We start from the raw sequence: 24,173 nt of genomic DNA on the forward strand, positions 1-24,173 counted from the left end.
CTCATACTAAATGCCAGGTAAGTACTCTTTTAAGACAGACTTGAAAAACTGGAAACTATCCTTTAAATTGATTTTTTTATTAGGCAAGTAATGCCTAAAATGATCAATATAGAGCTGATGAATATAGAGCTGATGTCCTTGGTCATATGAGATTCTGCTGAAGCTGACTTGGAATCTGTATTAAAAGCGAGGCGAAACACTGGAAGCTTTGATCAGTCATTACACATACCATTAACAGCTGTATGTGAAGATACGCTTCACTAAGCCTGCTAGAGAAGAGACAAAACAAACAACAACAACAACACAGGGTGTCCCTAAGGTGACACACTTCTCACACACTTGTCTCAGGAGTGTGGATTAATACATCTGCTAAAATGGAAGCATTTATGTTGTGTGAGTCAGACAAAACACTTTTAAAAATGCTTTCTATGTTGATTGCGCTTGAAAGGTTAAGAGACCAATTACTGTTCTGTAGTGGTCAGGGAATGTGTGGCAGTGTTTGCTGTAAGTCTGTTGGTTTTAATGTTTGTTATGTGCCTTTTTTATTACTGTTTTTGTTAATATTCATTGTCCGTTTTTAGCATGGAACCCCAGGTCTGCTTCTTTAACATCCCCTCCATAGTTTATCAGTGTCATCACTGTCTACTGCTTTTTATACAGTGTGGAGGCAGGAGATCTGCTTTGGCAAGAACTAATCACATCCAATTCCTTAGGATGTATATTATGATATAGATCATATTGTGTGTGCGTATGGACTTGTGAATTGACAGCTACATATTTTAATGTGTACTAGCTATATATAAAGTTCAGGAGTAGATTAAATACAAAACAGTGATGCTACATGTAAACATTTAGTATAGACTGATACAATATATTAAGCTAAAATCTGATCTTGTCCCAGCACCTAGTTCACGTAAGCAATTGAGGTACTTCAAAAAACACATTATCTTATGTATTTGAAACAGTGCATTGTGTGAAAATATTAAAATCCAGTGTGTGAATCAAAAGTTAGTTGAACTTTGTTAAGATTGCTTCAGTTTTTGCTTCTTTGCTGTCCCCACTGCTATCACAGTGACACTCAAAATGTTGGACACACTTTCTCATTTAAGAACTATGTCCAAACTTTTGACTGGTACATATAAGAAATCATTATTTTCATGGGCAACCTTAATGTTCTGACAGAAGGTCCTATGTCCTGTGACATCCATGTATCACACTAATGTTTCTATGACAACTTTGTTCTAGGTGTAATAAATATGGACAAATATAATTCATGTATAACAGTAGTAATATTCAACTTAAATCACAGAAACATGCACAAATCTACAAGAACATTCCATTCTCAACCTTTTTGTTTTCAGATCGCTATGTGTTGGTTGGCAGTCGTCATGACAGCAACCAGGGAGGCGGGGCATCAGCCATAATGAATCAGCTCATCGCAGCGCTGACCGAACAGACCAAACGAGGATGGGTGCCAGATCGTACTACTGTGTTTTGCTCGTGGGGAGGCTCAGCCCTGGGGAACATCGGGTCCTACGAGTGGGGAAAGGTCAGCAAACACAAGAACATCTGTTTTATTAAATGTCAACTTAGGGGTCAAAGGTGAAGCCTTCTGGAATGATTTAACTGAAACTGATGTAAAAATGCCACGAATGAAGGTAGACACTGGCAACACACTTGTTTATCTTACTATTACACATAATATATGACCAGTAGCATACACATACACATCTGTGTCTCCTGCTGAAGGAGACTATCGGTTCCATGTAACAACTTCTACTAACACATGAACACCAGTTTAATGTAATTAGACTGAATCTTACACTATATATATATATATTTATTTTTTATTTTTTATTTTTTTCAAATCTAAGTAGAAGTAGCCACAATTAGCAATTACTAGAAGAGAGAGGAGGGCCAATCAAGCCATGGGTGCTCCTTTACCTCCAAGATAGGAATAAAAGAACAACTCTCCACCACTGCAATCAAACCATATTGTTTTGATTCAGTAGGTCTCAGTTATGATTGGCTATTCATTATTCATAACTTTTCAGATTGACTAAACTAAACACATATCTGGCTCATGACAAGAATGCTTGTGCAACACTCTCAGATTCTTGTGCTTCATAAAACTGTGAGGTTATAATAAAAGTAGGTTTTAAACATAATGTTTTATTCAGATTAAAGTACATGGCAAGCAACAACAGAAGAGGTCATTGCTAAGTAATAAAGAAAGAGCGCCAAGGACAATCATGTAATCCTAAGAACTGGGAAGGAGACATTTTATGGACTTAAGATAATGATGATGATGATGATGATGTGACAAGTATGATGATGACAATTATACAATATGATTAGGACTGAAAGTGTAATGATGATAACCTCTGTGTGCGTCTGTGTGTGTCTGTGTGTGTGTGTGTGTGTGTGTGTGTGTGTGTGTGTGTGTCCTTCAGGATAACAGTGTTGTCCTACAGAGCAGTGCAGTGGCTTATGTCAGTCTGAACTCTCCAGTTCGAGGGACAGAGACTCTGAGAGCTACAGCGTCCCCAACTCTACTGCAACTTACCTCAGATATCCAGAGGGTAAGTATTACTGCTGCTGCTAGCACTACTATGACTTATCACTACACTGTAACTAGCAATATTACTACTGCACCTACTACCAATAGCACCAATACTTCTAACACTACTGCAACATGCCTTAGATATTGAGGGAAATTAGCAATGTTATTATTATTATTATTGCAATGTGCTCAAAAGATGGCAATGACTAGTAACAACTGCACCTTGGATAATGGCTCACTAGCAATATTATAAATGCTTCTTGTACTAGTAATACTGCTATAACTATGAGCATTATGTAGGGTCAACATTGAACCATCCACTTGACTTGTATTCTCAATTTTATGATATTAAGCAGATCATTTAAATCTCATTGTTTGTTCCACAGAACTCTGAAACCTGCAGTGTTTATAATGTTGCAACACTTCAAGCGTGTCATTTTTAGAATGTGTTAGTATTTTCTCCTTGCAACTTACTGTACTACCCTGATTATTTGCCAAGGACACTATTTGGTGTATATTGCATTGTTCACCCACTAAAACTGACCAAAGTACACTTAATGGGGGTGAAAGATGCTTTGATCTGGTGAAGTTCGGTATTAGTTTCATCTGACATTCGTGTTCACAGAACAGAAGGACTGTGATTTTTTCCTGCCATTGTTTACATAGCAGTGTTAGAAAGGGATCTCTTCACAGCCATTATGAACAGAAGGAATGATTCTAGACACCATTAACTACTGAAATGCAGTATTGTTGCAGAGCATTACAAAAATGGGAACACATCCTTTTAGATAAGATGAGACAAGCCAAAATCAGACTTGAGTACACTTTAACGCTGTACAATATCCTGATGTACATCAATTTTGCTATTTTAGACCAGAAGTATAGTTCCATAATATATATGTGACTCCACAACAACAAGAGTGTCTCACAGCTCTGTTGGCAGAAATCAACAGGACAGCATCATTTCATTTGTCTGTGCTTTCCAAAATGGTTACACATTACTGTTAAAAAAAATATATATATTTTTTGATGTGACAATGCCATAAAGGTAGGCCATCTTTGTTGTCATAATAACCTCTACAATAATAACCATTGGATTAAGGTTAGGGGACAATAGCACTCGTGTTAAAAAAACAAAACAACAAACAAACAAAAAAAAAACTTCCTGAATTGCCATTGGAAAGAGGAAACGCCAGTCTCCTGTGTACATTTTTTGGTTATTGCCTCCACTGCTCTGGGTCATAGTTATTGTTTATTGTTTATTGTATCCTTTGGATCCCCATTAGTCTTCATAGAGTTGAAGACTATTCTTCCTGAGGTCCACAGGAAGAATAGTCTACAGCCACTGGATGGCCTCTGGATGATGACATCTCTCACTTAAAGTAACTATATGTTGTTTTTGGGTGACTGACAAGAGAATGTTTGACAGAAAATATAACCCCATATTACGATGTGTTACTGCTTGTTTAACTATTTCTGGAATTACAGTTAGTTCACTTTCTCACCCAGATTTTTCTTGCTGTGTTGGCACACATGGAAACACCCTTATGACTTTTTCACCCATACCTTACTTATTTTACTACATCCTTTATTTTCCTCTACTTCAATCTCTACAGCTCCTCGTTCCTCCTCGCGCTATTGTTACTTTCCGCTCGTCTTTCACTCGTTCCCGCTCTCGATGACAGATAGTTAACACGGTAATGAGAGAAACATAATCACAAAAAGTAGGGAGACATCTACTTTAAAGTATGTCTGCTATTCTGTGAGAGGGGGAGGATTACTTTCCCAATATGATCTAAATAAAACTAACTTCGCTCTCACCCATCCCACACTTCACATTCACACGCGATCTGCAGTGGCCATTCCGCTGATTACATACAGCAGCTCTATGATTCAGCCTCCCAAACTGTCTCTTTATTCCAACCTGGGGGTGTTTTGCAGATACATTCAACCCTCGCAGATATCTTCTTCCAAACTTTTTACCATCTCTTTCAACTTTGAAAACTTTTGCCTTTTGAAAAAAAACATACCTCATTGTCACTCTCTCTCATTTCCCTTCCTCCGCCTCCCCCTCTTTATTTTTGTTCTTCCCATCTCCCTTAAGCACCACATCTCTCTCTCTCTCTCTCTCTCTCTCTCTCTCTCTCTCTCTCTCTCTCTCTCTCTCTCTCTCTCTCTCTCTCTCTCTCTCTCTCTCTCTCTCTCTCTCTCTCTCTCTCTCTCTCTCTCTCTCTCTCTCTCTCTCTCTCTCTCTCTCTCCACCTTGCTCCCTCTCATTCTATCACCTCTTAATCTCCTCTTTCATCAGCAACACATCCATCTCCCCCATTGCCTCCCCCCACTCTGCTCATTTTCCTCATTAAAATCTCCCTTCTTCTCTTCCTTCTCTCTTTGTCTCATCAGGTTACGATATACACTATTTTTTATTTGTGTCTTTAGGTTAGTCATCCATCCTCAGGGAAGATTCATCCTCCTGCCGGCTCATGTACAGGAGGTCACTGGTGGCCAGATAGTCCAGCACAATGCCCCAATTTTTCCCCTCTGCTCTGCCATAAACTAACTAATTAGTGGCATTGGCCCAGTCTACCTGTGACATTTAGCTGTAATGAAGCTACAGACAGTCTCTGCCAAAGCCACATAAAGAGAGAGGAGGGAAAAAAATGAGACCGAGCCAAAGTAACTTCTACTTTTGATGTTCTTTAATGAAATATCTTTCACAGAAAAAGCAAAAAAAAAGAACCTCAATGTGCGCACATACTTGAATATCTGCTTAAGCTCTACTTTATCTATTAAATTCATTCATTGTATCAGGCCTCATGGTAAGCTCTTTCATGCCTGTAGAAGCAACACTGTCTTCTCTTAGAAATCAGGATTATATAAACCTTATGCACAGACGTCATTCTTACCAGTTGTAAATACATAAGCGGACATTACTGCTGCTGTAAATACTGGTGTAGAATAGAGGGATTTACTGGAGCTTGTATACAGTATGCTTCAATGTGATTGGCTTTCTCGTCACTGCCAGAGGACAATTTCTCATTCAACTTGACACTTTTTCAATTGAAATCTTGCTACCTAGAGAATAATTTCATCTCTCTTGCTCTACGTGTCCATTTCCATTGACGGTGCATCAACCCCACCTGTAAATGTCATAATGTTCTGTCAGGATGGCTGGCTGTGCTCCTCACAGCTGAATTTGGGGATACAACAATGCAGTCAGAGCAAAGGGATTATTACCTGTTCCCACACAAAAAAGGTGTTTTTGTTGTTTTCCTCTGGCCCTCTCCTGTCAAAAACTAAATATTGGAAATGAAATGAAATATGTAGCTGCTTATACTAAAATCAGTTACTGCCAAGGACACTTATTTGCATCTTCTGTTGTGATTAGTAGTTTGAAACCTGATAAGAAGCGAATACATTACAACAAGCCAAGTCATTTTTATTTTTTAGCACCAAACCACAAGAGAAATTATCTCCGGGCACTTTTCATATAGAGCAGGTCTAGATCTCACTCTTTATTTTACATAGACCCAGCATGAGCAACACTTGGTGACAGCAGCAAGTAAAAGCTCTCTTTTACTGGAGAGGCCTGATGGTTGAAGGTCCTGCCTCCCATTCTAATTTTGGAGAATGTCGGAACAATAAGTAAGCTGCATTATGGGAGTAAAGTATTCTAGTGGGTACCATGAGCTCTTTAAGAAATGATGGAGCCTGATGATTAAGAGCTTTGTAGGTGAGGAGAAGAACCTTAAATTCTATTCTGGATTTTACAGAAAGGCAATGCAGAAAAGCTAAAATGGGAGAAATATGATCTCTTTTCCCATTTTGTCCCATGTGCAGCTGCATTCTGGACCAGCTGGAGAGTCTTTAGAAACGTTTGGGGCAGCCTGATAATAATGAATTACAATAATGAAGACTAGTAGTAACAAATGTGTTGACTAGTTTTTCTGCACCTTTTCGAGACAAGATATGTCTGATGTTTGCAATGTAATGTAGATGAAAAAGGCAATCCTGGAAATGTGTTTTAATGTGGGAGTTGAAGGACAGATTCCTCATGGTGTACTGTAGGTCAGACTAAAGTCATCCAGAGTAGTATTATCAGTAGATCGTGTTTCTACGGTGTTTGTGGCCAAGCACAATAAAGTTTTGTCTGAGTTTAGCAGCAGAAAATTGCCCATCATCCAGGCCTTTATGTCCTTAAAGCATGCTTGTAGTTTAGTTAAATGATTTGATTAATCTGGCTTCATTAATAGATTTAATTAGGTAACATTTGCATAACAATAAAAAATATTTGGAGTATTTCCAAATAATATTACCTAAAGGTAGTATATATAAGTTAATTAGTATTGGTCCAAGCACTGAACCTTGAGGAACACCGTGTCTAACTTTTGTGTGCATGGAGGATTCATCGTTACGGTCTACAAATTGAAATTGATCTGATAAATAGCACTTAAACCAGCTTAGTACAGTTCATTTAATGCCAATTAAATGTTCTAGTCTCTGTAATAGGATGTGATGGTCAATGGTGTCAAAAGCAGCTCTAAGATCTAACAAGACAAGTACAGAGAGTCTTTTGTCCAATGCAATTCGGAGGTCATTCACCAGTGCTGTCTCTGTGCTATGATAGGCTCTAAATCCACACTGGAAATCATCAAATCAACTGTTGTTGTGTAGAAAGCCACAACTGATTGCCAACTACTTTCTCTTGGAGAGAAAGGGAATGTTAAATATTGGTACAAGGTTGACCAAAATGCTTGAATCAAGAGAAGATGACATTGAAGACATTGTTCTCACCTAATTAATTGCTTAGATCTGGTAATGCAGTGATATCTCACACAAAAAACCTGAAACAAAAGTCAGTGCATGACGTTTTAAACACCCTCATGTTAGTTAAACAAACCTCTCATTTCCTTCTTTAACTTTAAGTTGCCTCTTTAATCAGGGGAATGTGAGTTGCTATGTCCATAAATTAAGTTACAACAACCTGTACAGTTGTTTCAGTCTCATTTTTGTGGCAATGGAGTTTTGTCTGGCTCTGGCACAGGAAGATGACTAACCTATTATTAATAACTCCCACAATGCTATTGAGTCACTTGTTTACTTCTCCATCTGGGGAAACAGACGTCAATGAACACAGACCCAGACCTATTTGAATCATTGAGTCACAGGTAACCAAACCTAACCCATGTGACCAATAGAAATGATGGCCAAGGATATGAATATAAAACCCAAGTTGTAATAAACCATAATTATTTTATTACATCTATTGCCCTTGAATGTGGCTTTTGTGCACGCATAAAGCCAGCAATATTCTAAGCCTGAATCAGGCTCTTTTCACATCCTGTCATATCTCTATTTAAGCTGCTCTACAACAAAAATAACATTTTGAACTGGAAAATGTCTCCTCTGCACAACTAGTTTTGTTTCTGTAGTCAACAACTAAATGATGCACACAATTGTTTGTGTTCAACAACTTTAAGCTGTGTTCACACCAAAAGCATCTGACGCGAAAAAAATTGCTTCTATCGCGTCGCCTGATCATTAATTTACATTTTTGGATCATCGCTTCATTTGCGCTTGCGTCACGGATGTGACGTCGGGAGAAACTCGCCACTGATTGGATGTCGTGGCGCGATGTCGCCTGAAAAGTTAAATTTTTCCAATTTATTTGCGCCGCTTCAGATGCTTCATTCACGCTGCCTGATATGAAATTGCGTGTTATCGCACCATTTACATTGATTTTCTTTGTAGACTTGCTGCTCAATTCGCGTCAGAAGCTTTTGGTGTGAACACCTCTTTAGAGAGTTCTTTAAGTTAGACCATTAGATTTGGAACACGTCAAGATGATTCGTGGTGTTGTTGGGGACTATAGTAGCAAGCTGAAACAGAACCTCTTTGGTCTTAATGTTTTGGTATGTTAAAAAATCAAACAAGGGTCAACTACATCAATAGAAGTCCACAGAGGACCAATGCATAATCCTTAGAATCCTGCTAGAGTTCCTCCTCTGTTTTTACTTGTTATTTACTCTCTCGTCTTGTCTTGTTGTACCTAATTGTCCATTCGGTGGCAGCTGTATCTCTGGCACGCTCTATCGCTCTATTCATCATCTCAAGAGTCTCTGAGCTGCCCTAGGTATGCTCCCCACCTCCCAATATTTAGAAACAGGTCTAAGCATGTCATTAATCATGTTTGCGCAGCGGCTGTAATACTTCCTACTTATCTTACTTTGCTGGGCCCTGTCTTCCAAATCGAGATGCTGCTGCACTGATAGTTTTGGAATGGGTGCTTGGGAACCAATTATAATACAACTAGGTACTTCTTTTGTAGGGGATCTGCAATGGTGGGTGGGGAGAGAAGGGGGGAAGGCAGATGGACAGAAATAAGGCAAGAGAAAGAGAATCAAGGGTGGAAAGAGAAAAACAATGGGAGCTTTGGTGGCTTGAAGAATACAAAACAAATGGAGACAGCGTTGTACTTTAATTGGGTATTGTTCCAGAGATGTATGTGTGTCTAGTTTGCAGTTGGAGTGTGGGTGGCTAGTAGCAGGTGCCTCCATTTGAAAACAAATGGTCACCAGTGGACAGCACATTGTTAGGCTGAAAAAAGACCCCAGTGCCAAATCCTTCATCTGGCCCCTCTCCGAGAAATGGTCATGGACCTGTGCAGTGGTTTGTTTGTGTCCACGTTTCTGTGTGTTTGTGTGTGTGTGTGTGTGTGTGTGTGTGTGTGTGTGTGTGTGTGTGTGTGTACTTTGAGTGTGCATTGTATGAGATTAGTCTGCTACTGTGGTGTGATTTAGACCTCTCTCAGCTCTGTGCAGGCTGGTAGGTTGTTGGTAGTATAGGTATGGATGATGGGGACACGTCCATAACAATCTTGCCATTTTAACTCCATATGAATTGCAAAACTGGTTTAAAAAAGAATACTTGGCCAGATGATGGCCAACCCTAAGGCTGTTTGCAATAAAAGTGTCTGCCTGAGATGAATAAATAGTGGTGATTTTGACAAATAGATAGTATTTACAGTTTCATCATGTCAAACAGCAGCGATGAAACTGAAAACACACACAAGTGGATGTTGCTGAGATGCTTTGAAAATAGATAAGTGTTTGGTCATTACTGTGGCTGTCACGAATGCACGAATATTATTAACTGCAAGAAACTCTTGAGCTATGTAGCCAAATCAATAGAGTAAAAGAGAGGTTAGAGAATCTCAGCTGAAGTAAAATGACTTGCAGACAGTTGCTGAAGTGCAAATGCTAGTATCTTTAAATAAATAAAAAAATCTATGTTATACAAATCCTGTTTTGGGCAAGTTATAGTTAATGTCCCTACCAGTGTTAAAAACAAATCTATGGCCTTGGTTTACAGTACATATACTGACTGGCCTTTAGTTTCAATACTGCCTACTCTGTTTTCCATATGGACCTCACAACATTTATAATATGTGTGATAAAACATTTTTATTTCTGTGGCTATTTGCTAGTCTAAGGAGAGATATGTTTGTATTATAGAGCACAGAAATTGTAATTGATTTTAATGTAAACATGCTGCCATCTTACCCAACCGTGTCCACTAGAAATTACAGTTATATACCACTAAATGGTTTTGCCACACATTTCATGAAGGAAATCCTGCTGGGATAGAGATATTTTTAATAGATTAATAGTTGTTTTTTTTTAGTCTATGCACTCAAGTTGTGAGGTGGAATTTGAATGTCAGTGGTAGATGTTTTGTGTGGAGAGTGCAGGACTTTGATAGCAGACACTTGGGTTCCCACATGTGGTTAGGTACAGGGAAAGTGCTGAGAAATAAATGTCATGTCTCATGCTTCTGTTTTTGCAAATTATTAGTACAAACATAATTTGTAGGAGACACAGCTGTCATATCAGGTCAGGTTTTTATATATCCATTTCGAATATATCTGGAGGAAAGTGGCATTTCATTTGAGGAGCTTAGAACATTGAAAAATTATAATTAACATTTGACAGTAAATGTATTTCTAGGAGCAGTATACAATTATTTTGGATAATCCACAGACCTGAGTGTAAACTATTCTTTGGTGCTATTTCATTAGAATTACTCTCTTCTCTCACTTTTCATGTCATTTTTTCTATAAAGTTGGTTGATATCTTAAAAGTGCAGTACTTTCAATAACTTCATCATATAATAAGTTACTCTTTACATCAAGAAACAAAAGAAATGAGACTAAGCAGTTCATGTTCGGCCTGCATTTGTTTTTTTGTTTGTTTTTTTTTACATTGATTAAATTGTTTAACTTATGACATGGTGACGTAATATTTACATATTTACATTAGACGCTAGAGTTAGAGCTGCAAATGGTAAGACTGTCGGAAAAAACGATGGAAAGAAGCAAACTGATATCACTGTGATATGAAACAGGCTCTGTTGAGCTGTTTGGACATATTCAGCTGTGAAATGTGGACTTTGAGGGAGGTGACCCCCACTTCCCCTCCCCACTGGGAAATTGTGTTTTTTACTTCAACAAACAAATACCAACCATGAGCACTAATAATGACTGAATGGCCACGTTTCCTCTTTCTGTTGAGTCATGCGGTCATTGGCAAACAATCTAAATCTCAGTCTAATCCAGTGTACCAACACATTCAGTTGACTAATTAGTTACAGGGGTTTCCCAGATACGTTAACAGAGTAATGAACACAACACACACATATTGATGAGCTTGTGAAACACGTTCCCACCAGTGGTCCTGATTATTTCACTATGAATCAAGAGCTGAATGTGTTACCTGTTATATACAAGTGTCTCTTGTAGATAGATACACACAACAGTGCATCCCCATCATGACACACAGAATCTGTGGGATTCATTCTGAGGAACATATTCATATCACAGTGCCTCCTCACATCACTTCCAGCTGGATACTTCAAGTCAGTGCATGTTTGGTGTTCTCTCTCTGACTTTATCTTGTGTGTCTCTGCCTCTCTGTCTCCCACACCCACCTGTCTCTATTGTATTGACATGAATAGAGTCCAGCAGGCTGATTGTATTTTGATGCAGTCTTTTTCAGAAATAAATGGGCGTAGTTGTAATCCTTTCAAGAGAGTCAAGGCTGATTAGAGCAACAGTGCAATTCTTTTTCTTTCTTTTTTTTAAGTCTGGTTCTACACATGCCACTTTGGTGCATCTGTATGTGTGTATGGATTAAAACAATGCGGCAATGGATCAACTGTTTGATATTTTGGAGCAATTTCATCGATATTTGTGAATACATGTATCATAAACCAATTCCTTTGTCCTCTTCACAGAGCTATCCTGTTATCTCTTACGTCTCCCTTCATTTTATTTATATTCAGTCACAGCTGTCAGGAGTAGATCTATAACAGGTCTGAGACTGGTAGGCGGGCGAGGATCGATGGAAAGATCACCCAAAGATTAGTCGTTTGTCTCGCTGCTCTTGCTTTATCCATGCAGTGTGAATAGCAGAGTGCCCCTCTTGTTTCACAACAGAGCTTTCAAGCTGCTTTCATTAGTCAAAATCCACGTCCAACATTCAGTCCAAACTTTAAGACACAATGCTCCTCTCTCCAATAAACTGGAGAATACTATGGAAATAACACTTTCTCCATGTAAAACATCCAACATTCTACATATTCATTGTCACTGGCTAAGTGTAGAAACAAAAGCAACTTACTAATTACCATTACTTTCCCATAAGAGCATGTTTTAGTCTGGTGTGACTACTCCAGCCTTTCTTACCTCAAACTGTTAACTCTAACATAAAGGCTGTTCATGTAGAACAATAACTGCACAGAAATCATCCACAAATCCACAAAATGGATTTCAGATGCCATAGATCTTTACATGTTTCCAGACGTTGTATTTCAAACACAATTCTTACTCCCCGTGACAAATCGTCCTCTTGTACTCGCTCTCAAAGTATGCGAGGACTGGGAGGAATCACGGCTGCTATTTTAATTGAATTATGACACCGTGACAGGCTTTCAAACCTGCAGGAAGGGACCACAATAGGGCGGCTTCAGAATCACGCTATAAATGGTAAATATGAGCATCAGCCGCATTACGGAATATGCGAGGAAGTCTTAATTTATACATCTAATTTATACGTTTCCCCACATAAAACCGGCGGAAAAGAAACCTCGGGATAAATCACCAGAATGAGTCGCTGACTTTACGGCTGCGCAGCCATCCAAGATGGTTCGACAGCACACTTGGCATAATGTTTGAAATAGTACGCCGTGGGCAATATGTTTGAATTGCCACAGTTCATGTATTGTCAGGGAACGCATTGTGTGACCGCGGCGGGCTCCATGAATCTGCATAATCATGAGGAGAAGCTGCTCGGCCTCAGAAGGTATTTATGTGACTGTCAGCGCGGCCCCTCCATCACCGTTTCATATCGCACCGACAGAACATAAGTAGGGGGAGCGCATATGAAAATGTGTGTTAGGTGAAGAATGAGCACTGTCATTACTTGTGGCTGTTACATTCGTCAGGTGGCGCGGGGCGTGATGCATTCGTCCAAACAGCAGTTTTGTAGCTGGCCTCAGAGGGCCGTGTACTGTAAGTATTAGTGTTTGGAACAGGCGGGAGCAGGTGCAGTCACGTAGCCACAGCTTTCTTCTTGAGATTTGTTTCTAGTTAATAGATGGCCCCTAAATGAATTAAAGACATAACAGCTTAATTTGTGTATAACCTCTGGCCTTTGAATATACATAATTGCTCTAAGCTAAGATTAATCAATGCCTATTCCCTAAGTGCACTGTTTCTCTACGGGCAATCTTCTGTGAGGTTGACTTTTAACCCACTCAACAGTCATTTGATCAATGGCTGGGAGAGAAAAAGTATAGACGAGTTCTATTTATTCAGTTAGTTATTTATTTGTTGTTGTTTTATTGTGAGTAGGAGAAAGCTTGCTCTGGGATACACATGCTCTATGCATGAAAAAATATATTACAATATATTATTAAATATATTATGCATTATCCACCTACGCTCAGGGATACTTGATATGTTCTCATCCATTTCATCCTCTTCTTACATACTCATAAGAATAATAAAAGAAAAAAGGGCTGAGCATCTGTCAAATTATTGGTTCAGTAATTTACATTCATTTGTATTTCTCTATTTTTATTAAGTGTATTTTCTGTGTCAGATATGAAACAGTGGCTTGCAGTGACAGAGTGGGGATAAATATTAGCTTGGGACATTTGACTCAGACCATTTAATTTCTTAAATTAATTATGATCATTTAAGAAATGTAGAGTAGCGTGTAGAATGATACATTCAATCCATGATAGTCTACTGATATATTTATATCATTGTGTAATGTTATAATTTTTATTTACAGTGTCAGATCAGATTCTGTGGTGATTTTATATCTATAGTTTGTGAAGTTGTTAGGTATGTGAAATATCAGAAATAAATATGTAAATAATTAAGAGATGATTAAATAAAACCCATAATCTTAAGGGCATTGAATTAAAAAACAGTTCATTTGAATGTTTAATACAGTTCATAGTGAATTAAAAATCACTCTGTCATTGTGTTGGAGCAGTTCATTGCAGTTTGTTTGCTGTACATGTAAAGGTTTAATAATTAATAAATCATAATAATACCTTTTATTTATCAGCACATCAAGCAACAGCAGTAGTAGTTTTGTGCACACCCCATTCTCAGAGGGCATGAGGTTGTCCATCTTGACATTTGTTTAAATGCATTGGTTGTTACCAACTTGTCAGCCAATGGGAGAGGTAGAGGGGAGGGATGTAGTCAAGGTGCACTGACTGAGTCCCTTATGTCTGACTCTTTCTTTTATTATTCAGGTAAAGTCACAGTGACTTGGCTCAGTACTGGCCTTCATCCACCAGACCTGGTTGCTATATTCATGCCACACTCACAATGAATGACATGTGGAGTCAACACTGGTCTACAACTTACATTTACAATATATATTACATTATATATAATATATTACTATATATCTATATGAACTCTATTACATACTTTTATGACACTGAACCTGATAAAGAAAGAGGAAAAAAGACTATTGATAGACTATTGAATCCACTGTTCCTCTGGTCTGTGTCAGTCTCCCTCCCTCTGTGTCTTTGTCTCTTTAATATCCCAGTCACTCATTTCTGGATGGCTGCGACATGCTTTTCATTTTCAACAGCTGCAAATGGCTTTTTTTCCAAAGAGCACAGCCCAGAACAGAATTATGATGATCATCACACATAATGCAAAGTTGTTTTTGTCATTTGGCACTTTTTTTTTCCTTTTTTTTTTCTGCCGTCGCTGTGCGTTGCATTCTGATTTGCAGTACACCGCCGCTGTCTGCCAGCCTCTGCCTATCTATTCAATGTGTCATAATATTGATGTACACTTTCACTGTACAAAATGTGAGGGCCACATGCTCTTTGTGGAGAATGGGAGGAATGATTTAATGTGACTCTGGGCATGAAAGGAAAATGTTAACCAATGTGAAGAGCAGTTTTTCAACCTCAAGGTACATTTTAGGTATGACTTTGTTTCTATATTGTGTTTTTATCCCATTTTTTAAATATATGAGAGAGATAATCCTAAATCTAACCTTAACTCTAACACAGTGTGGATAGGCTCAATATACTCACTCCAGTGGACTCTCCAATATCAAGCTTTTACATCCAAGTCCAGCACAGCGCCTTGTGTGTGTAGCACGTATAGGATTTTGTAGATTGAGCGCTATCGAGTGGTAAGCCGAGATCTCAAAATGATTTCACTCTCTCCTTATCATAGCAGACAAAGAAATTAAATATTGATTCCCCGGTGTGGCACCACAGGCTGAAATTACCCATTCTCTCTGCTCTCTCTCACTTACTCACTCACTCACTCTTCCCTTCACTTGCTTATTCTCTCTGTCCTCCCAATGCACCCCCCCCCCCCCTTTTTTTTCTCCTTACGCCTCTCTTTTTTAATATTCCCTCTGTAAAGGAGTCTCTTCTCATTTTGACTGCCCCCCCCCCCCATCCTCCAAACACTTTCTTTTTAAAGCACTATGTCTGGTTGTAAGAGAGGAAAAAAGGAGTGGAACCTGACCTGACTTTAAATCTCCTCTCCAAACTGATAGAATGATAATATATCTCTTTATATCTGTATAATCCCAACTTTTTCTCTCTTTTCCCCGTTTTCTTTTTTGCCAGAATTCAAAGAGTGATCTGGCAGACAGATCAGTGTAAAATGTCGAGTAAATGTCGTAACCTGCAGGTCACGTGAAACACTTTGAAAACAAGCAGTATATTTTTCTGAAGTGGTAGATCGATGAAACGCGGGTGAAAGGTTAAGCTATTTATTCAACATCGTAGAGAATCTAAAGTACAGTAAGTCAAGAGGAATTATTTTCTCTGGTTCAGCTCTGTGATAAAGTTTGGATCTCTGGTGGGTGATGTCTGCATTTCATTAAGTTTCAGATGACTTTTCTTCACAAATATACAACATATGAGCACGCAGGCTTTTCCAGTATTGAGCCATCAGTATTCAGTCATCGTAATATCACAGTTCATTTTCTGTCACAAGACAAAGCAAAGTAACCCAAATGTTCTTCTTCCCCATCAACATATCCCAACTCTTTCCTTCTCAGGCCAGATGGAATATCTATCAAGGATGGAAATGTGATGATTCTGTGAAAAAAAGAAAATAAAACCATAACAATTCTTATATTTGCGTGCTACAGAAAACACAAATCTAGTGTTTTAGTTGTCTAACATTAATCCACTTTGAGCAGAGTTGACGTAGTTTGTTTTCTTCACATGATTTAATTGAACCATCACACTTCCAAATAACATCCCGTCTAGCAAACGATATAAAACCAGCGCTGGCAGGTACTGAGGAATAAACAGTGTTTCTCAGACCACCAATGAACAGCATGGATTAAGATTACAAAAGCTCCTCTCACAGTAATATTAGCAGGCATGAAATTACTACGGCTTGCAATCAAAATACACCCAACCCCAGATATATATCATCACCACATATCCAATTATATACTGTGAGATGAAAGAAAGGTTTCACTCTTTGGATACCGGTCATTACCTTTGAGGTTCATGCAGTTTATGGCACATAAACAACCCCTCATGTTGATCTCCCCATAAAATCTCTGTCATTGTGGTTTGTTATGGACCCCCCGTGTGTAAGATGTCACACTTTTCTAATCCCTCCACCATTTCTTGTGCTCTCATCCCTGCTGGACGTGCTTGGAATATTACCACAGCCAGGCGGCTCGGAGGCATCCGGATGAGATGGCCAAACTTTCTCAAGTGGCTCCTTGTATCCACAAAGTCATTTTTTCTGTTATTGCCCAGACTCTAAGTGAAGGTTAGAACACAGATCAGCTACTAATTTGAGAACTTCTCCTTCTTTGCTGCATCCATCCAATACTAAACACATTAAATGTGGATATGAAAATTCAAGCTCTGTTTTGTTCCGCCCATCAGACTGTACAGCCCGCTTCCTGGGAGTTCCATTTAGACAGAAGCGTGTACACTGATCACAAATGTGTGTCTTGAATGGCCTCGTATATAGCGACTAGTGTTGTAGCGTGTATTCCTTCTTAAACCCGGACTTAGTAAATTGTTTTAAGTTGTTCAGTCATGGATACACGCTGGACAGTCAGTGCTCGCGCTACAGCATATTTGCTTGCAAATTGGATGGCTGGGTGGCAGCGCTGCCTTTTCTAATCACGGGCGTTCATGCAAATCGAGTTCAAATGAAGTTCATTCAATATCTCGGTTCAGCAGGGATGTTCCAGCGGAATGCACAACCAGCAAATACAGAGGTGAAGCCACGCAGTCGTAGTCTGTATTCAACGCAGTGACACAGTCTGTGCAGTGGGCGGACACTGTACACAATAATAACAGCAGCTGCACAGTCTAAATCCAATTCAGTCATTCAATAATGTCCAATGCAACAAACACAACAAACACCCACAACAAACCTGAAAAATGCTCTTAGAGATGAATCAACACCTCGTTCACACAGTCTCATCTAAGATAACTCAGCTACAACTACTAAATGCTAGTATTGTAGTATTTATTGCAGAACTGTTGAATTAAATTGCATAAAGTTGTACACGTGTAGCTTTTATCATGCCGAACCCACTTTATATCTGAGCTGAGCAGCACATTATGGACTGGCATCATTTTGACTTCAACTTGAATCAGACTTGACTCACAAATGTGGCGACCTCATAGGTTATTTTCTAAATGATTGTAAACCTGCTGGGGTCACCTGTAATATGAATCAGAATGACATAATATTGTGAATATAAAATGCTCTAATATTTTTTATGAGAGCAAATCCTTTTCTGTTTTCACTCAGTCACTCAGCTAGAAGCAGCTGAACAGTGGCAATGATGACCTCACTCACTCTGTATGTTGGTATATACCAGCAATAGTTGGGTACAGTCATGTTGACCTAATATGACGGAAGATTGTGCTCTGCTGTAGGAAATGGAGCGTGCTCACCCAGGCTTTGTGTCATAATATGGACATCTGTATGTGAATAATAAGTAACAACGAGCTAAACTCACAATAAAACCATTTCATAACTGGCTGCTGGAACCTTGAAATGGTTGTGGATAAAATAAATTCATAAAGCAGGTGAAGTTTAATTAAATTAAATAACCACAAACATATAGTCAAATTAGATGCAAATAATGGAGATGGTCTCATATAGAACAGATAAAAGTCCAACAAAAGAATATAAAACTGATAAAACTGCAAAATATATAGAAGTGCATATAAAAATGCTAAAATGACGACACTAAAACAAGCACAATTACAATTTTTATGACAATACAATAAAATAAAAGACTATCAAATAGTAATATAAAGATGAAATATGAAAGTGGTGCAATAATGGAAAATCTAAACACTGTTAAGTTTTGTCCATCTTGTAAAAGTGAGTGTAAGGAGGCACTCAAAAGCTGCAGTGGAGTCTGCTGAGCTCACACTGAGAGGAACAATGTTCCAAAACTGAAAACACTGCTGGTCACTGCTGCTTTTCAGTCTGGTCAGTGGAACAAAAGCTTTTAATCCTTACATACTGTTCATGTTCTGACTCATAATTAGTCTCTACACCAATTTACATTCATACATTCTCCATTAGTCATTAATACATGTTTGATTAATCCTTAATGAAGCTGCCATAGAGAAAATAAAGTGTGTTCCATTTATCTATGGAAAAAAGACATTCACAATCACTGTACATGGTCCAGGAGAACACTTATAGAATATGAAGAATGGTGATTTTTTTTCTATATTAATGCAGGTCAAACTTGGACATTTGCATATATAAAAATGTGTGTCAGCAGCACAAGAATTTGAGAAAAAAACTGCATTTACATTTTTGAATATTTGGGTTCACATTAGAAGTCCTCCTAAAAGAAATGGGTATGTGCAAAGAGTGTTTTATAGCTCTCAAATGTTAAAATGGGTCAAATTTGACTCTGAACAATATGTAAGGGTTAAATATGATGTGTGAGACCATGGATGGCTTTATTGGTAAATAATAAAATGTAATTTACATAATTTAAATGTTATGTATTTTCAAAGTAATGGACAACCAGTGCAGTGAGGATAAACTTGGAGTTATGAAGTGGAGATATGATAAGACCTCTTAGATGCAATCGGGTAACCAATTTAACAGTACAGAAATGTAAAAGGCGTGATCTCATGGCACATGGATTTAAACACTAAGCATCTTAAACATATGGATCTTTGCATTAATCCAGCGCTAATACACTACTTCAATAAAAAGAAACTGTGATGGCTGAATACCTCCAAAAATATAATCTGTGTGCAGGTTCCCCATTATGAGTCCCAATCAACTTTTAAATAGTGCACACATGAACAAGCATTTATTCCCACCTTGTTAACTCCCACAATTAGCCATAAGTGGGTAGTGAAATGCCCTTCATGAATATTGATATGCATTTGAATGTTTTTGTGTCCTTCCAGGCGCTTTGCGGGAGTAAATGGAAAAGTCTGACCAAAAAGAGAAAGAGAAAAAAGAAATGTGATTGTGACACTGTAGTACATGCTGGCAGATTGAGGCAAGGTTAAAGGTATTATTTACTGGCCTTCATTCTGTTAGAGTGGAGACGTGTCGCAGCAGCAGTTAATGTTTGGAGGGCATGAGCCTTTAGAAAAAAATCAAATAGAAAAAGGTTGACAACAGTGTGTCAGTGACAGCAGGGGGGGATGATTGGACACCAGAGTTCTCTCCCCTTGACAGACCTTGATAAAAAGGGAACTCTAATTAAATGCAATGTGACAGAGGAACATGGTTGACATCAGGCGGGCTCAGCGGATGTGGACAATTGAGATAAGCCTCCAATTGACTGATGATTGTTTTCCGCTTCCTCCTGCTCTGGTCCCAACAGTTTCCATATGGCACACTTTCAATTAGACACCACACCAAAAAGCAGTCAACCCGGGCGCCAAGCTACAGTCTGCTGGTGGAAGACCGTAACAAAGGCTTAAATTTAGTAATTAGCCCTGTGCCAAATGTTACTAAAACCCTCACCCATCCCACTTCGTCTCTTGCCACCATACTGGATTTAGCTCAGTTTCGGCTTGTGCTTTTCACCAGTCCTTTCTCCTTATAGGCACAAATATAAACATATAAAATAGATGCATGAAATGTGCTTTTTGTGAGTCACCTGACGCTTAATTGGCATACTTAGGGGATGCTGTAAGTGAGTCATTAGTTAAAGACCCCTAGTTAATATGTATGTTACATTTTTGGGTTAACTACAGTAGATGACAGGTGCCTAAAGCGACAAACAAGTGATTAAGTCCCATATGTTCCTCGCAAATATAATTATTAGAACGCTCTGTAATTGTAAAAGCTTTCAGCGGGAACACATGCAGTGCCATGTCAAAGTCCCCCCCCCCCCCCCCCCAGTAAATGAGCTTTGTGTGGAAATAGAGGAATATAGGTTGTAGGCGGAAGATGAGGAGTCGCCATCACTGCTTTGACATCTCACTTTTAAACCTACATATAAAACTAATGCATGTCAATCTCATTGTAGAGTTCTTCTACCAATACAACTGCTCCGGAAGTAAAATCCACAAGCCTCTTCTCCATGAAGTGGGAATTATACTCTGTCATGAGTGTTTCTGATTTTTTAATAAATGGTGAATGTCTTCTGATTACAATGCAATAAATCACAGGGTCTGATGATTTCAATCATAAGGTAGTAAGTACTTCCTGCTGGGTTTGATGAGTGATTCCACACGGCACTTTCACATCCAGACTGTAGAGGTTAGACAGAAGCTGCGTTCATGTTGTGTGTTTTTTCCAACTCCTGTTATAACCAATTTTAGTCTCATGTTTTAAGACTAACTTCCACATTCATACAGACTACCTTCAAACTAGTTTCTCAGCGTAGTCACATATTAAAAGTTGTTTATCAGGCAAACATGTAAAGCTTTCTGTTTTGTCCTCGTCTCTCTAAAAGGCTTACCTCTTAAGAGACAGACAAACACACACATAATGTTTTAAGTTGAAACCAGGGTTAAAGGTTTGCCTGTGATTTTAAATTTCCTTGAAATATATGATTATTTCAGAGAAACTGGATTTTCCACCATCCATTAAGTTTGATTTCTACATGATTTGGTAATTGTTTTAGAAGGACAACAATTCTTTGTAAGAGTATTCTAATGTTTAAAGTGGAAGAATAAAAACAGAATCTTTTAATGCACAACATAAACATTCAACATAAACTGAGCTGTTCTGCTATGTTTGTTAAATGGTAGAGTATGTAATATCTTTATAGAACTGACCAAAGGTTATTACGTCATTTTGGGGCAGGAAAGGAAATGTGTCTATCTGCTCTGCACTCGATGTTCTACCTCTTGAACTGCACTCTGATTTGGTCTAATTATGAGACCTGCATTGCTGTTATAACAGTGGTTTGTAAAAGGCAACAGACAGAAACAATTGCACCACGTTTTCAGGCAAAGTGTTAACAAACATGAAAAACAGTATTAATGGACAAGACAGCAACTTACTAACCTTTGTACCTTTTAATTCCACAAAAGCCCCATTACTCCTTGTCTTGCCACTATGTATGTTTATCATCCCACTGTGTTTTTCTGTTCTCCTCTCTGTTAGAGACAGTTGCTGAGCTGCATCCGTGGTGGTAACTGCCCTGGACCCAACGTCAGTTCTCTCCAGTTACCTGGAGATGTGAGTTTCTTTGCCAACCAGCTGGCTGTGCCCACCTTGGAGTTTGCCTTTGAGCAGACCAGAGCAGAAGAAGTACGTTAACATCCAAACACCAGAATTCACACTTTCACTGCTAGCATTTTGCCTACTGATGACCCTTCTGGTTATTCTCTAATTGCCCGAATTCTGTTTTATGCTAAAAAAAAAGCAGAGAAGTAATCCTAATGTCACAGTCGCACCGTTGTTTCTCAGTTTCTAACAGAAGGCTGTGAACATGTATTTGGATGAACTACCAAGTTTGCCATAGGGTACCACTTATTTATCTTTAGCTCTTAATTGGAAGTAAAACTTTTCTCTGTGACAGAACACACACCTGTCAGTGGTTTGTGTGTATCAAATTGTTAATTAACAGTGGCATCTTGAAAGTTTTATCAAAGGAATGATGAGAATATTGCAGTAATCGGTCCACTTCTGACACACTGGTGACTGAATGTGATAATAACCATCTGCTGCCTGTACAACTAATAGAGTCATTAAAGTAGAATCAAATATTTCAAAAATCATTTACCAGCCCAGTTTGACACTTGCAATATGGATTCCATCTCTGCACATTCAACAGATGCATACCACAGTGTACAAATTATGCATGCCCCCATTTACTTCCATTAAAAATGCAGTATTGATGTTTGTTGTACTGCCTTGGGGTGGAAACAGAGAGATTTAGCCCAAGCTAAATCAGCCCACTCACATTTTAGAACTCCTGACTTGGACGGCAAGCTTAATTAGCGCGAGAGATCTTCATGATGTTTATCCGCCCTCGAGGTATCTTCACAACCTGAAAATAATAGGTAGCGAAGGATGAAATCCACAGAACTGGCTTTATTTAAGCAGGGAGACAAAAGCTGAATTGAATTGAAGATAAATAAATATTCTTAACTCTGTTGGAGCAAAGTCCAGGATGCATAACTTAGCATTCACTTCATGGCATTCAGAATCACAGTGTTAAAAATCAGCAGGTCATGTGTGTAGTCTTATTGATTTAATACTTTTATCAACATTGATATCCCTGCTTTAACCAAGTTTGTTTTTATTGTTGGAAATCAATTAACAACAAAAAACAAACAACATTTAGCTTTTTAAAAATATGCTCTCATCATAATTTGTGCTTAATCTCAATCTCAACAGGCAACAGATGGGAACATTGCCCAGCTAAATGTTTCATTACTTCAGAACTGATTAAAAGGGACCTATTATGTTATTATTTCCAGCTCTGTGTATTTATTCTGGGACTCGACTAGACGAGCTTTGCATGATTCACAGTTCGAAAAAATTCCCTTTTCATATTAAACTGCCCCTTTACGCAGCCTGTCTGTTCAGCCTCTGTCTCTAACAGGCAGTTTTAGCTTCTGTCTCTCTGAGGTCGTCCTGATGAGCCCATTCTGCTCAGGTAGGATGAGAAAGAAAATGATGTCACTCTGTGGTCTTCGGTACAGTGATAGCTCTCAATAGAAATGTAAGTGTATTTGTTGAATGGGATCAAATTATTTCACCGCCTCCACAAAGCTTGCAGCCTGTAGATTTGTCCATTGGCTTCCCTCGCACACTGATAAGCGTGGTTTGCTGCAGGCAGCGTGGTTCGGGCCCAACAAGACTGTGTACATTAGCATTAGTTATGTGGTAGATATAGTCCAGTGGCAACCCAGTTCACGTTGACCATAAGGATGAGATAACTTTCGTCTTGTGGACACACCCATCTGACAGCTTTGAAGCTCAACTTGCCTTTCAAATGATCTTTTCTTCATCCATTTTCCTTGCTAGTTGCCATCTGACTTAACTGCAAGGGAGGCAATGGGTTATGACAACAGATCTTATTCTGGTTTCCTGATGGTTGGCATCTGGCTTATTGGTGCATTCCTGCCACCTTCTGCTCCAGAGCATGGATCAGACCAAAGTCTTACAATGTAAATCTCCATAACAGAACCTGCATTAATGCCATCAAAAATAATGAGTACTGTTAAGATGAATTTGCATTAACACAGTGATATTGCGTTAACTTTGACAGATCCAGTCAAAACCAATGCCACAAATAGAGCTCCAAATGCCAACAACGCTGTCACTTTGTCAAATGTTTTAGCTTGAATTGGCCTCACTTATTTTTAACACTCATCTGTCATATTCCTAACACTCATGTAGTGTATTAGTCATCTCTCTCATGTTTCTCTCCCACTCACTGAACACATAATGGCCCGTTCTTTGGTTTTTCCACCATGACACATTATCAGTGCTGTCATGATGAGTGTCCTTGATGTTAAGGAGGAGAAATAATAAAGTGATACTCCTATACAATATACCATGATGTGAAGGATGGCTCGGTGACTGCATGAGGAAAAATATGTA

General features: G+C 38.7%; 1 protein-coding gene across 1 annotated transcript in view; it reads left to right on the plus strand.

Annotated features, from left to right (window-relative positions):
• Positions 1 to 24,173, plus strand: part of LOC128361769 (inactive N-acetylated-alpha-linked acidic dipeptidase-like protein 2) — a 323,766-nt gene that overhangs the window by 173,553 nt on the left and 126,040 nt on the right. Inside the window, exons 10-12 of the mRNA XM_053322323.1 lie at positions 1,362 to 1,549; positions 2,454 to 2,582; positions 21,723 to 21,869. Of these exons, the coding sequence (XP_053178298.1) occupies positions 1,362 to 1,549; positions 2,454 to 2,582; positions 21,723 to 21,869 (464 nt within the window). The remainder of the gene's footprint in view (positions 1 to 1,361; positions 1,550 to 2,453; positions 2,583 to 21,722; positions 21,870 to 24,173) is intronic.

This window comes from Scomber japonicus, chromosome 7 (assembly GCF_027409825.1).
Source record: "Scomber japonicus isolate fScoJap1 chromosome 7, fScoJap1.pri, whole genome shotgun sequence".
Lineage (NCBI taxonomy): Eukaryota > Metazoa > Chordata > Actinopteri > Scombriformes > Scombridae > Scomber > Scomber japonicus.